Source organism: Drosophila suzukii, unplaced genomic scaffold, assembly GCF_043229965.1.
Source record: "Drosophila suzukii unplaced genomic scaffold, CBGP_Dsuzu_IsoJpt1.0 scf_18, whole genome shotgun sequence".
Classification (NCBI taxonomy): Eukaryota; Metazoa; Arthropoda; class Insecta; order Diptera; family Drosophilidae; genus Drosophila; species Drosophila suzukii.
The window spans coordinates 210,936-225,176 of NW_027255905.1; the positions used below are offsets into that span (position 1 = coordinate 210,936).

The 14,241-nt window shown below is 43.0% G+C and overlaps 1 protein-coding gene across 1 annotated transcript; it reads left to right on the top strand.

Moving 5' to 3' along the window:
* The first annotated feature begins 4,640 nt into the window (after positions 1–4,640).
* Positions 4,641–13,957, top strand: LOC139354730 (uncharacterized). The gene is made up of 3 exons (XM_070998966.1): positions 4,641–13,475; positions 13,545–13,651; positions 13,716–13,957. The coding sequence occupies exons 1-3, from the start codon at positions 13,405–13,407 to the stop codon at positions 13,877–13,879; spliced, it is 342 nt and encodes a 113-aa protein (XP_070855067.1). The 5' UTR covers positions 4,641–13,404; the 3' UTR covers positions 13,880–13,957.
* Positions 13,958–14,241: the final 284 nt, after the last annotated feature.

Sequence of the window (14,241 nt, forward strand, 5' to 3'; positions counted from 1 at the left end):
ACAACGCTGAAATGTGGCGGGTGCATTTTTAAGGCCAAAGGGCATTCTAGTATATTCATAGTGACCCTTCTTAGTGGAGAATGCAGTTTTTTGAATAGAGTCCGAGTCCATTTCAATTTGATGGAACCCTTTAGCAAGATCTAATGTTGTAAATTATTGACATTTCCCTAACTTGTCTAATATTTCGTCCATGTTCGGAATAGGGAATTTATCAATGATAGTTATTTCATTCAGTCCTCTGTAATCAATAGCCATACGAAATTTGGGTATGCCCGATGCATCCCTTTTCTTGGGTACCATTACAATTGGACTGCAATAAGGAGATTTGGATTTTCTGATAATACCTTGTCTTATCATTTCTTCAATTTGTTTTTCTACTTCTGTATCGTAAATGTAAGGATAACTATATGGTCTCCTATATATCGGTTCTTCATGTTTTGTTTTTATAACGTGTTTGATTTCGTTCGTGAAAGTCAAATTTTCACCTTCATGATACTGAATATCAAAATATTTTGACATTAAATAATGAAGTTCAGTTTTTTCTTCATTATTTAAGTGATTGTCTCTAATATTATTGTCAGATAAGTCCGTTTGTAAGGCATAATTATATTCTTCATCATCTACTACATTTGAAGCAGTTTGATTACATTTTTCCGTTATATTTACCATAGGGAATTCATAATTATGTAATTCAATGGTGTTTTTCATCAAATCAATTTTTGCTGACGATTCTTTCAGAATTTGTCTTCCTATAAGAATGTCATAATGTTTTGAAAAGTTTTTTATAAAAAATGTTTGCTTAGATGAAAATAATTTTGGAATACTAAACTGAATATATTTATTCAAAGTTACAGATTCACCAATTGTTTCAATTTTAGTATAATTATTTTTAATTGGGTAGTTAAAGAAGTTTTCGTTAATTAAATTTATGCTTGATCCTGTATCGATAAGACAGAGGCATGGTTTATTATCAATTTTAATTTTTATGGCTGTGGTGTTTCGTCCGAGGCTGTTGTCTGAAAATTTTCAAATGTGTCCATTGGCTCAGACTTACGTTGTTGATTTGAATCTAAAACTCGGGGACGTTTTTGGGGAACATTGGTACTCTGAGTACTTTGGTTACCCTGTCCTTGATTGTTTTGAAAAGTTTTAGGATAATAATTATTTCCTGAATTATTATCATTATAATTATTGTTGTTACCCCAATTTCTATTAGAGTCGAATCTATTCTGTCTCTGCTGGTTGTTGTTATATTTGTTTTGATAATTGTTATTTTGGAATCTACCCCCTTAGTTATTATCTGAATGATAGTTGGGTTTTGTATTTGAGTATGATTTTGATGTTTTAAAATCCTGAAATTCATCATCTTCCTGAGAGTTTTTGAACATATAAGAACGATTGTTTATGGATCTATCTTCAAAGATTCCTACAGCTTGGGCAGCTTGTTTTAATTTAAGAGGAGACGAAATATCAAATTTACTTAATGTAATAAAAGTTTTGACCGGTAATTTTTCACGAATCACTTCATAATGTATCACTCAATGTCCTCGAAACTAGAACTGTGTTTGATGGATTATTGTCTAAGCTCAATTTACAACAAATTCTACTAGTCTGTTCTTCCAATTCTTCAACAAATTTTCTTAAATTATTTTTATATTTAATCTCACGTAATTCTGCTATCATTCGATGTGGAGGTGTTGCGCTGTTGAACTCGCTGATAAGTAGGGTTCTCAATTCCTTCCAGTCAACTAGGAGGTTCCTGATGGCTGCTTGGATAACTTGATTTTGGCCTTCTGATGTTGTAGGGTAATGGTAGACTAATTCATCGACTTCTTTTATAAAGAGAGCCAAATAGAGTGGGTCTCCGTTGAATTTATTTATCTGTTTTAGTTGCAGAAGGAAATGATTCATGGATACATCTGAGAGGGCTTGTGATGCTTTTGCTGCTGCGGCCACGGCTGCTGCTGCTGCTGATGTTGATGGCAATTCCATTTTTTAATGTTTTTTTTTTTTTTAGGCGATATTAATTAGATTTATTATCGCTGGGTTAGACACTAGAAATCCTCATTCGTGATTTAACTAATGTTGGTAAGTTCGTTTTGCTGATACAAATAATGTTTTCATTTTCGCGAAGTGATTTTTTAAGTCCTTCTTAGGTAGTCACTCGCGAGGATATTACTTGTATCCTACCAACTGCGCCAATTATGTTTTTTGCTTCGGGATATATTAAAAAAAAAGCGATTTTTATTTTAATATACAGCGGAGTTTTTATTGGTAAAGTTCTTTCAAGTTAGATCCCCAATCTTAAACTGATTTTACAAAATGCATTATTCTTATAACTATGGCTTTTAGCGGTGACAACGACGCGAGCAGCGAAAGTGGACTTTGATTGAGAATTTTGATTGGTCAAATCTGTGGCCCGATGAAACGGTTTCTAGGCTGCATCTTTTGTTTAATTAATTTGAATTGGCCAAAGCTTTTATGCTGACGAATGGGTTCTCAGGCTGGACCCTTTGTTTAAATGTTTGAATATTGTTTATGTCTACCGTCGTCGATAAAGGCGTGAGAAGTGTTTATAATTCAGGTGCTGCCGATTGAAGGCGTGGGAAAGATTTCTGTCTGAGGGGTTAAATGTTTATGTCGGATTGATTTGAATAACTGCGATAGTAGGCTCTGGACTTATGTTATTGACAATTGGAATAATGGGTATCTCGGGATATACAGGTTGTATGTTGGGTTTGGTATCCAGGGTATTTGCGTATACGTCACTTATATATTCTTGATCAGGATCACTAGCCGAGTCGATCTAGCCATGTCCGTCTGTCCGTCTGTCTGTCCGGATGATCGCTAAGATCTCGGAAAAATTCCTGAGCTTCTTACGCAGCGAAAGTTTGTTTCAGCAGAGTGCCATGCCCACTCTAACGCCCACAAACCGCCCAAAACTGTGGCTCCTACAGTTTTGATGGTAGAATAAAAATTTTACTAAAATGTATTGTTTTCATCAATACCTGTCGATTGGCCCAAAAAAAGTTTGCCACGCCCACTTTTACGCCCACAAACCGCCCAAACCTGTGACGCCCACAATTTTCATGCTAGATAAAAAATGTTAACGGAAATGTATTGGTCTCGTCAATACCTATCGATTGATCTAACAAAAATTTACCACGCCCACTCTAACGCCTATACTGCTTAAGGCTGTCTACCTCCGTTAGGTGGCGCAATTTAATCTCGCTTTGCTGCTTGCATATCTCCATTTCCCTTTGGTCCCTTTAGCTGAGTAACGGGTATCTAATAGTCGAGGAACTCGACTATAGCGTTCTTCCTTGTTCAAAAATAGAATTATAATGGCATAGTATTGCTTTTATTTAAAAAAAATTGCAATGAAAATATAGTTCATTACATTCGAAATCAATAAAAACAAGAAAGGAAGTTAACTTTGGCAAGCCGAAGATTGTATACTCTTGCAGTTATAATTATTAAATTTACAAATACAAAAAATGATATTCCCAATAGCATAAGATTATATGTCAAAAAACACCGAAGCTATAATTTGTTTCATATTATATTATCCCACCAATTTTCCAATCGTTCCTATGGCAGCTATGTGATAAAGTCGTCCGATTTTGATAAAATTAAATTCGAAATTCAAAACTAATTAAAAAATGTTATTTCCAAGCGTATGAGGTTATGTGTTAAAAGACACCAAAGATATAATTTTTTAAAATTATTATTTCCCATTATTACTATGTGAGCTATTAGGTATAGTTGTCTGATTCGGCTGGTCCGACTTATATACTACATGCTAGGGATAGAAGACTTTTGTCTTCAGTTTCAGCACGATAGCTTTAAAACTGAGGGACTAGCTTGCGTAGAAATGGACGGACATACGGTCCTGATTAAGAATATATATACTTTATGGAGTCGGAAACATCTCTTTCACAGCGCTGCAAACTTCTGACTGAAATCATAATACCCTCTCCAAGGGTATAAATATTTCACTACAATTAAAACAAGAGATAACGATAAAGTCGATGGCCTCGATTATTAGATACCCGCTAAAGGGAGTTATAGTGTTATAGTCGTCTGTTCTTATTATTTTATTACTATTAACAGTTCAGCTTCTTGGTCTTATTCTAACCCCTCTAATCACTTAAGTAGGACAATTGTATTTTAATACCCTTTACTCGTAGAGTAAAAGGGTATACTAGATTCGTCGGAAAGTCTGTAACAGAAAGATGGAGCCGTTTTCGACACCATAAAGGATATATACTCTTAATCAGGATCAATAGCCGGGTCCATCTAGCCATGCCCGCTTGTCCGAATGAACGATGTTATTTTGGAAACTATAAAAGCTGCAACCCAGAGACTAGGAAATCAGATTCTAAAGATTACTGTGCAGCGCAAACCGCTCAAAATTGTGGCACCCACAGTTTTAATGTGAGAATAAAAATTTTTAACAGAAATGTATAGCTCTCGTTAAAACCTATCAATTGAACCAATGTTGCCAAATCGTCCATTAGAACGCTGATATTTCGGAACCTAAAGCTAGAGAGTCTGACTTAGATTCCTTAGCTTTAAAGGCAGCTGAATTTTGTAACGCTAATGTGTATTTATGCATGTGTACGCGTAAATAGCCGAACTGCGCGGCAAATAGATCTCTTTCAAACAATGCTGTTGGACCGAAAATTTGTCTGAATAACGAATGCAAATATTTAGACTTAAGTATATGTACAGTCGATCAAGAGGAGTCAAGCCGTCAAGATCAGTGAGTTATTAAAGTCAAAGAACCGAGTCAACCAGCAGCACGTGAACAACAAGCACAAAACAACAAGTCGTCAGAAGCAGCGCCGTGGGAAGAGACGTTCGGGATTGGGACATCTGAAATCTCCGGGTTGAGACACAGGTAGCTGAGGTCTAAAGGGCATTATACGTCTAAGTCAAGCCGGTTTGTTTCATACTTTGTCACGACCGCACTCTGGCACATCGCCCGGAGGGTCCGTCAGAAACGAGAAATAAAGTCAAAACCCAGTGTGCCTTGCCCGACTGAGCAAGACCTGCCGCGAAGGGCGAGCGGTCGACCGATTTGTGGTTTCAACAGGAGCAAGTCCAGGAACAGCGATCGTCCAGCCTCGCAGCAAGCAAGATAAGGAGCAGATCAGTGGACATCAGCTGCGACCGCCACGGAAAACTTATTGAGTAGCGCACGAACGTCACGGACGACAAGCAATAGGGTGAGGAACGTTCGAGTGCGCTTGGCGTAAAGTGAAGTGTACTGCTAGGCAGTTAGCCTTGACTGTCAGCGCGAACTAAGCGAAACTCAGTGGGACCGTCCGGGGCAGAGCAAGTTGCAGGCGGTCATTGTCTCGAAAGGCGTTTCGCTGGAGACCAAGCCACCTGTTCGCCCTAGTCTGAGAACGGTGACGCTTCCCTAAGCCCGCAAGGCCCACCTACCTGTGAGTCCAAGGCCCTACAAGCGGCCTCGAGTCAACGCGTCGGCGAGCAAGCAGAGGCGAGGGACACTACGAGCATCGACCGCCACGGAAAACTCATTGAGTAGCGCAGGAACGTCACGGACGACACGCAATAGGGTGAGGCGATGGTGGAACATTCGACTGCGGTAGGCGTAAAATGAAGTGAACTGCTAGGCAGTTAGCTTTGACTGTCAGCGCGAACTAAGCGAAACTTAGTGGGACCGTCCGGGGCAGAGCAATGTGCTGGCGGTCATTGTCTCGAAAGGCGTTTCGCTGGAGACCAAGGCACATGTTCGCCCTATTCTGAGAACAGTGACTCTTCCATAAGCCCGCAAGGCCGATCTATCTGCGAGTCCAAGACGCGACACGCTGCCTCGAGTCAACGCGTCGGCGAATGAGCAGAGGCGACGGACTCCACAGGCATCTCGAGATACAGAAAGGATTCAGCGATCACCGAGTCAACACGTCGACGAGCCAGAACGAGCATCATCAACAGCCCTTGGAGCCAGCGCTCGGCGACACCTGGACCAAGCGAGCCACCCAACCGCTGTTATAAGTAAAACGATATCATTATTACCCTAAAAAGTAGTTTAGACGACATGAGGAAAACATTGTCGGAGTATTATGCAGAGGGGTCGCGGCCCAAGCATCACGCTAACGAACGCCGAAGGGGACAGCCTAGTGGCAAGTCTGATCATCGACAACTTATAAAAAGAGGCTCATAAGATAGAGTTAAGGAAAATAGCAGCGCTGACGTTGAGATCCAGCCAGTAAGACTATGCAAAGGTCGCTAAAGAAGTCCGCGAGTGGTCAATCAGGTTTGACGGGCGGAAAAACCATTCGAGTTCCTGGAGCAAGTAGAATGGTCCACCAACACACGCAGCTTGGACTTAGATAGCTATCCCCAAAGCAATGCCGGAATTCGTTAAGGGCAGGGCTTTGAAGTGGTTCATTGCCAACAACAAGCAATGAACCTATTTTCTACTTATTTCTACCAGGCTTCCGGATCAAGTAGGGCAACGGAAGCAAGGCTACAGCGAGTCGTTCAATGACAATGACATGATCGACATGACCTTAGTAAGAGGAACTTGAAAAAGAGCGAGAAGCGTTTGCACAACTTCTCGAGGACCAAGTCGGCAGCCCCAACGCAGGTCACATTCAGAAGATGCGACGAAACAGACAACCAGGAGAAACTGGGAAATGTCAAATGTCAAATGGCAATGGTCATCACTACATCGAGTCATCGCAGCAGGCAACCGACGCACCGCGCGGTCTTTAGATCAAGTATGCCGATATACTTTGCCTCTCAACTGATTCAAGATAAAGTCCATTCTTGTCACCGGATACTCGTCTTTTTCCGTTCTTTCTATTAGTAGTACACACACACTACTGGTGCGTAGTATGGACTATGAGATGGATCTAGTCGCAATGCCAGTAGTTCATCCACCTGTTCGTTGATTATTGCCTGTTGTTTCGGGTTCCGTGGATATTATCGCTGCTTAATTGGTTTATCATCCTTCATATAAATGTTATGTGTCGTAACAAATACTTGCCGCCTTTTTGTCTCCAGGATTCTTCGAATTTCCTCCTCCGCTGGCTCCTTGGCTCCGTGATGTCTAATTCCAGGTTGCCGCACTGGAGTCTTGTCTGCGGTTTTGATAGAAAATCCGTTCCTAGTAGCATTTCTCCTGTGTTTTGAATTTGGAATAGGAAATCCAACTCGAATCCCTGCGAACCGAGTCATGGCTGAGAATTCTCCCCACGCCTTCTGTTTTTCCCCATTCGTTATCTCCGTTCGTGCTTTTTTCCATCTCCCTTTTTCTCTCAGCTCGTGATACCTACGTTTTCTTATCACGCTTCGTGATGCCCCTGTGTCCTTTCTTCCCCCTGACTCGTTCTTCTGCAAATATCTGGAACCCGTCCATAACTTTGTCGCCCTTCTCTTGCTGTTATTTGTCTCTGGTTCTGAACCACCAGAGTAACTGCTCAGGCTTCCTGTTGTCCTTGTTCCGTTTTTTTCACACACCCAACAGAAGAGCCTCGGTTGGTTACAGCATGTCCTTACCGCATTCCCTGTTCCCCCGCATCTCATGCATATCTTTGCACAGAGCCTGTGGTTTCCTGTTCCCGTGGGTGCCACTGTTCTTTTCGTTACTTCGATCTCCTCTACCTCCTCGGCCAATTTAAGGAACTCCGTCAGTGTATTAAAACCTGTCTGGTGTAGAGCTTTATTTTGACTCTGCAGTTCTTATATATTCGGACTAACTTTGCGTCTTCCGAAGGTTTTGTAAGCCGAATAAGCTTCCTCAACCCCATTGCGTATTCCCTCGTTGGCTCCGTTTCTCGCTGCCGCAGTTTTGTGATTTGTGTTTCCAGTTGTTCCTGGTACCGTAACACCTTTTTTAATTCTTACCAGATTTCTGGGAAGGGTATAGGTGTCGTGTTCCACCAGTCTACTGCGCCTCCCTCCAGGATAACCGGTATTGTTTGTACCAGTGCATCCTTGTTTATGCCGTATCCCGTAGCCCATTTTTCAATTTTACTCAATTCCAAAGAGTTGGTTGTACCCTGGTAGCATATCCGGTCCAGCGTATCTTATTCCACCTTTTTATCCATTTCTTTCTGGTCCAGCGTTTTTATTTCCACCTTTTTATCCTGCATCCTGTCCTTTCTATGTTTTTCCGCTAACTCCGCCAGTCTCTCTTTGATCGCTTCTGTGTGTTCGGTGCTCCTTGTGTATGGCGCTAACCCCTGTCTTAGTTCCTCCGATCTTCCCTTTTGCTTCCACTCCGAATTCGTTTGCGTACTTCACTAGTTCACTAGTGGTAGAGACGGCTTAGAGACCACTACGGGTCTGCTAGGAAGGAGACGACTTACAGTCCGAGAATCGGTTGGGGAATCCGGTTTGAAAGAAAAAATGCTAATGGAATATCATTGTACCAATTTTATATCCGTTACTCGTAGAGTAAAAGGGTATACTAGATTCGTCGGAATGTATGTAACAGGCAGAAGGAAGCGTTTCCGACCACGTAAAGTATATATATTCTTGATCAGGATCACTAGCCGAGTCGATCTAGCCATGTCCGTCTGTCCGTCTGTCTGTCCGGATGAACGCTAAGATCTCGAAAAAATTCCTGAGCTTCTTACGCAGCGAAAGTTTGTTTCAGCAGAGTGCCATGCCCACTCTAACGCCCACAAACCGCCCAAAACTGTGGCTCCTACAGTTTTGATGGTAGAATAAAAATTTTACTAAAATGTATTGTTTTCATCAATACCTGTCGATTGGCCCAAAAAAAAGTTTGCCACGCCCACAAACCGCCCAAGCCTGTGACGCCCACAATTTTCATGCTAGATAAAAAATGATAACTGAAATGTATTGGTCTCGTCAATACCTATCGATTGATCTAAAAAAAATTTACCAGTCGAGGAACTCGACTATAGCGTTCTTATTTGTTCAAAAATAGAATTATAATAGCATAGTATTGCTTTTATTTAAAAAAAATTGCAATGAAAATATAGTTCATTACATTCGAAATCAACAAAAACAAGAAAGGAAGTTAACTTCGACAAGCCGAAGATTGTATACTCTTGCAGTTATAATTAATAAATTTACAAATACAAAAAATTATATTCCCAATAGCATAAGATTATATGTCGAAAAACACCGAAGCTATAATTTGTTTCATATTATATTATCCCACCAATTTTCCGATCGATCCTATGGCAGCTATGTGATAAAGTCGTCCGATTTTGATAAAATTAAATTCGAAATTCAAAACTAATTAAAAAATGTTATTTCCAAGCGTATGAGGTTATGTGTTAAAAGACACCAAAGATATAATTTTTTAAAATTATTTTTTCCCATTATTACTATGTGAGCTATTAGGTATAGTTGTCTGATTCGGCTGGTCCGACTTATATACTACATGCTAGGGATAGAAGACTTTTGGCAAAGTTTCAGCACGATAGCTTTAAAACTGAGGGACTAGCTTGCGTAGAAATGGACGGACCTGATTAAGAATATATATACTTTATGGGGTCGGAAACATCTCTTTCACTGCGCTGCAAACTTCTGACTGAAATCATAATACCCTCTGCAAGGGTATAAATATTTCACTACAATTAAAACAAGAGATAACGATAAAGTCGATGGCCTCGATTATTAGATACCCGCTAAAGGGAGTTGTAGTGTTATAGTCGTCTGTTCTTATTATTTTATTACTATTAACAGTTCAGCTTCTTGGTCTTATTCTAAACCCTCTAATCACTTAAGTAGGACAATTGTATTTTAATACCCTTTACTCGTAGAGTCTAGGTCTAAAGCGCATTATACGTCTAAGTCAAGCCGGTTTGTTTCATACTTTGTCACGACCGCACTCTGTCACATCGCCCGGAGGGTCCGTCAGAAACGAGAAATAAAGTCAAAACCCAGTGTGCCTTGCCCGACTGAGCAAGACCTGCCGCGAAGGGCGAGCGGTCGACCGATTTGTGGTTTCAACAGGAGCAAGTCCAGGAACAGCGATCGTCCAGCCTCGCAGCAAGCAAGATAAGGAGCAGATCAGTGGACATCAGCTGCGAACGCCACGCACGCCACTTATTGAGTAGCGCACGAACGTCACGGACGACAAGCAATAGGGTGAGGAACGGTCGAGTGCGCTTGGCGTAAAGTGAAGTGTACTGCTAGGCAGTTAGCCTTGACTGTCAGCGCGAACTAAGCGAAACTCAGTGGGACCGTCCGGGGCAGAGCAAGTTACAGGCGGTCATTGTCTCGAAAGGCGTTTCGCTGGAGACCAAGCCACCTGTTCGCCCTAGTCTGAGAACGGTGACGCTTTCCTAAGCCCGCAAGGCCCACCTACCTGTGAGTCCAAGGCCCTACAAGCGGCCTCGAGTCAACGCGTCGGCGAGCAACCAGGCGAGGGACACTACGAGCATCCCGAGATACAGGAAGGAGTCAGCGATCACCGAGTCAACGCGTGTACTAGCCAAGAGGAGCAGTATCAGCAGACATTGGAATCAGCGCGAGACGACACCGAAACCAACCGAGCCACCCACCCGCTGTAATAATTAGAACGAAAATAAATCCTTTGAATTCTGTGGTTTCTCACTGATCTAGTCACGTCAGTCACGTCATACAAATTTTGTGGGACGAACAGACAATCTACTGAGCTAGCCGCACGATTCTCGTAGCGAGCAGAACAACAAAATCAGTTCGTTACATATAGCGCCCAACGTGATTGTCCCAACAGTGAGAGCAACAAAAGTAAAACGGGAAAGAAGTAGATTTACCGCCTCAAGAAGGAGGACTTTGTCCAAGTTGCACAGAGGATCAATATTACCCTGGATGGTAGATAAGATGACATGAGGAAGGCATTGTAGGAGAATTATTCAGAGACGGAGCACGACCCACTACTCGTCAATATCTGGGCCGAGCTGGAAGGAGCATACCACAACAGAGCCGGCCCAAGCATCACGCTAAAGAACGCCGAAGGGGACAGCCTTGTGGCAAGTTTGAGCATCGACAACTTGCAAAAAGAGGCCCATAAAAGAGAGTTAAGGAAAATAGCAGCGCTGACGTTGAGACCCAGCCAGTTAAACTCGCTAAACAAGTCCGCGAGTGGTCGTTCCTGGAGCAAGTAGAATGAAGAAGTAGCAACACATACAGCCTGGACTTAGATGGCTACCTCCAAAGCAATGGCGGAATTGCTAAAGGGCAGGGCTTTGAAGTGATTCATTGTCTACAACAAGCAATGAACCTGGGCGGAATTCATAAAAGCTTCCACACCTATTTTCTGCCTAATTTTACCAGGTTGCCGTATCAAGTCAGGCAACGGAAGGCTACAGCGAGACGTTCAATGACTACATAATCAACATGCAGATGATGGTAAGGCCACTTAGTTATTCTACGAGGGAGACCATAAGGATCAACAAGGAGAACTGCACCCCGAGTCCAAGGATCTTCCTAAGAGCGTTCAAAGTGTCGGACCTGGATTCGCTAATGATCTTAGCCGACGGGAGCGGGAAGCGTTCGCACAGGAGAACAACTTCTCGAGCAGTAGAACTTCTCATGCAGAAGATGCAACGAAACAGACAACCAGAAGAAACGGGGAAATGACCAATTGTCACCCACAGCGAGGCTTACGGCAGCAGGCAACCGACGTAGGAAGCCGAACGACAATTGCAAGGTTGGCAGCCCGGGACTACTGGTCAGTTATGTATAGAGACGCTCGAGCCCTTGTGAGGAAATGCGAGACATGCATGAGACTTAGACTGAATCAAGCGGCTGGCAAAATGCTTACCCAAGTACCAGACGAACCGTGGGCCTGCTGCTGTTGGTCCTGATAGACAATTTTCTAAATGGACCACTGCCGCTGCGCAGAGCGACAGCCGAGTCGATCAAAAAAACGTTTAGGGAGCGCATAATCGCAAGTTATGGGGCTCCGATGGTGGTCTTACCGGACGAAGGAGTGCAGTTTGCGTGCCGCATTTTCAAAAGTTTTCTGACTGAGATGGGTATCAGACAGCAATTCACCACACCCTGCACAACCCAAGACAATCCGACAGAGCGAGCAAACAGAACGGTCATCATAAGGCTACGGCACAAGAACACGATAAAGGCAACGGGAACGCATCGGGCGTGATCAAGAGTAAATTGATTACTCCACGTAGAAGGGAGTATGCGCGGAGGGTAGAAAGCTCAGTCCAGACACACACCTTAGCATCCGGTAGTCGATGATCATCGACGATCACACGACGATAAGGAGGAGAACGCAGTAACGACCAGCGATCTGGGGTTCGATAGTCGATGAGTATCGATATCCCAATGGGAACACAGTAAGTATCGTCGCGCGTGAGTTTAAATTCGTCGAGGCAGGCGCAGATGGAAAGAATGCAAACTTAATCGAGAACCGCAGCTGTATAACTCAGGATAGAGGTGTGAGCATCGAAGGAGAATCAATAAAGCAACGAGGGAGCGTTAACGGAGTCATCGAGAGCATCACAAAGACTAAATGGCTACTGGATACACGAGGATTAAAGCAGGAGAGGAGGAACGAGTTTATTTTGTTTTCCGAAGAAAGGGGGGAGTTTCTGGAGTTGAATAACTCCCCAGAAATTGCAACGGCAATTATATATGGTGGCCTGCCGGCTACTAGATACGCGGCGAAGAGAGAGGGAGTGGAGACTTCGATTGCAGAGTCGCTCTTTGGACTCTGCCGTGGACCTTGGACCAGGAGAAGACGTGCCACATCTCAGCAGCGGCTCGGCGCGCCTGCGTGCCATATGCTACAGGAGGCTCAGCAGGATAGCGCAAAGACATCGGACTCCAGGTGGTAGCCGTGGGTCTAGGACAAAGAGGCCAATCTGGATCTGTGGACCTTGGACCTGGAGTGGAGAGTACCAGCGGGCGAAGCGCAAATGGAAAAACCACACTACCAGCCAGAAAGGGGGAGCTGTCGACCGGTTGAGGCAATTAAGAGGCGTTGTCCTGGAGGGCCCAACGGGCCAGCAAGTCCCGGAACAGCGATCGTCCAAGGCCTCAAAGGACATTCAGTCTCGCACAAGCATGATAAGAAGCACAGCAGAGGACATCGGCAGCGACATCAGTTGACATCAGCCACGTTATGAACGACAAGCAATAGGGTCAGGCTGGTGTGAAACGTTCGTCTGCGCTAGGCGTAAAGCGAAGTGAACTGCTAGGCAGCCTTGACTGTCGACGCAAACTGCAAGGGATAGGCGGTCATTATCTAGAAAAGCGTTGCCCTAAAGAGCGAGGCACGTGTTCACCCTAGTCTGAGAACGGTTTGAATTCTGTGCTTTCTCACTGATCTACTGGGCAGTCACGTCATTTAAATTTGTTGGGACGAGCCCACAATCTACTGAGCTAGCCGCACGATTCTCTTAGCGAGCAGACCCAAAAACCAGCTCGTTACAGGGGATGGCCAATAGCCTGAAGGAATTCGGTCCATCGCATGTGGAGGTTAAGCAAAAAATAGAAAACTTAAAGAAGTAAATGTTTGAAACTTTAACTAGGGATACACATAACACTAACATTTTTGTCCTTCGACCTGTTTTTAGAGTCGAACTAACGATGGAGGGACCTTCGAAGGAAACCCCCCTCGACATGAGAGTATTTTTGATACAAGGGTCAGGAGCAGTTGACATGCAGCCAACAGACTGCACATGTAACGCATAACGCAGTCAACATAAGAATATCTCAATAATACTAATATAATGACATTTTTGCAGTTTTCTCATGCTTGACCAGCGATGGGCACGACGACGACCTGGACGAGACCAATACCACTGGGTGGTATAAGGACGATCGGTTTATTCAAATTGTACAGCAAAAGTTGGAGGTGATGGCTCAAAAGACTTTCGATTTTCATCGCGAGGTGCTGGACATATGGTAGACGCATGCCACGAACCCAAAATAATACAAATTGGCAATACATACATACTTATAAGTCGAAATAAATACCATCAAATAATATGTGTTTTAGTAATTCTTTATTTATTAAACCATTAAGCTCTAATGCTTGTTATAACTCTTTAATTTACGGTTCTCACCGCCGAATTTCTCTTAAGAATTTTCACAAGGTTTCCTTCTGCACTATTTTGACCTTGCACTTTTTATTCCTCGTCAAAATAATAAGCGTTCTTAAAAATTCGAAAAAAAATATGTAATTGGGTTTATAGTAGTCCTTACAACCGCGAAATAAATATCCTTAATGGACCGCGTTTCCTTAAAAACTCGCGAACCAATATATTTTTT

Bases quoted from the DNA above. Each gene is read 5' to 3' on its own strand.
- LOC139354730 (XM_070998966.1), top strand. From the start codon at position 13,405: ATGGCCAATAGCCTGAAGGAATTCGGTCCATCGCATGTGGAGGTTAAG. The intron at 13,476-13,544 runs GTAAATGTTTGA...ACCTGTTTTTAG, and splicing joins AAAATAGAAAACTTAAAGAA to AGTCGAACTAACGATGGAGG. The intron at 13,652-13,715 runs GTAACGCATAAC...ACATTTTTGCAG, and splicing joins GCAGCCAACAGACTGCACAT to TTTTCTCATGCTTGACCAGC.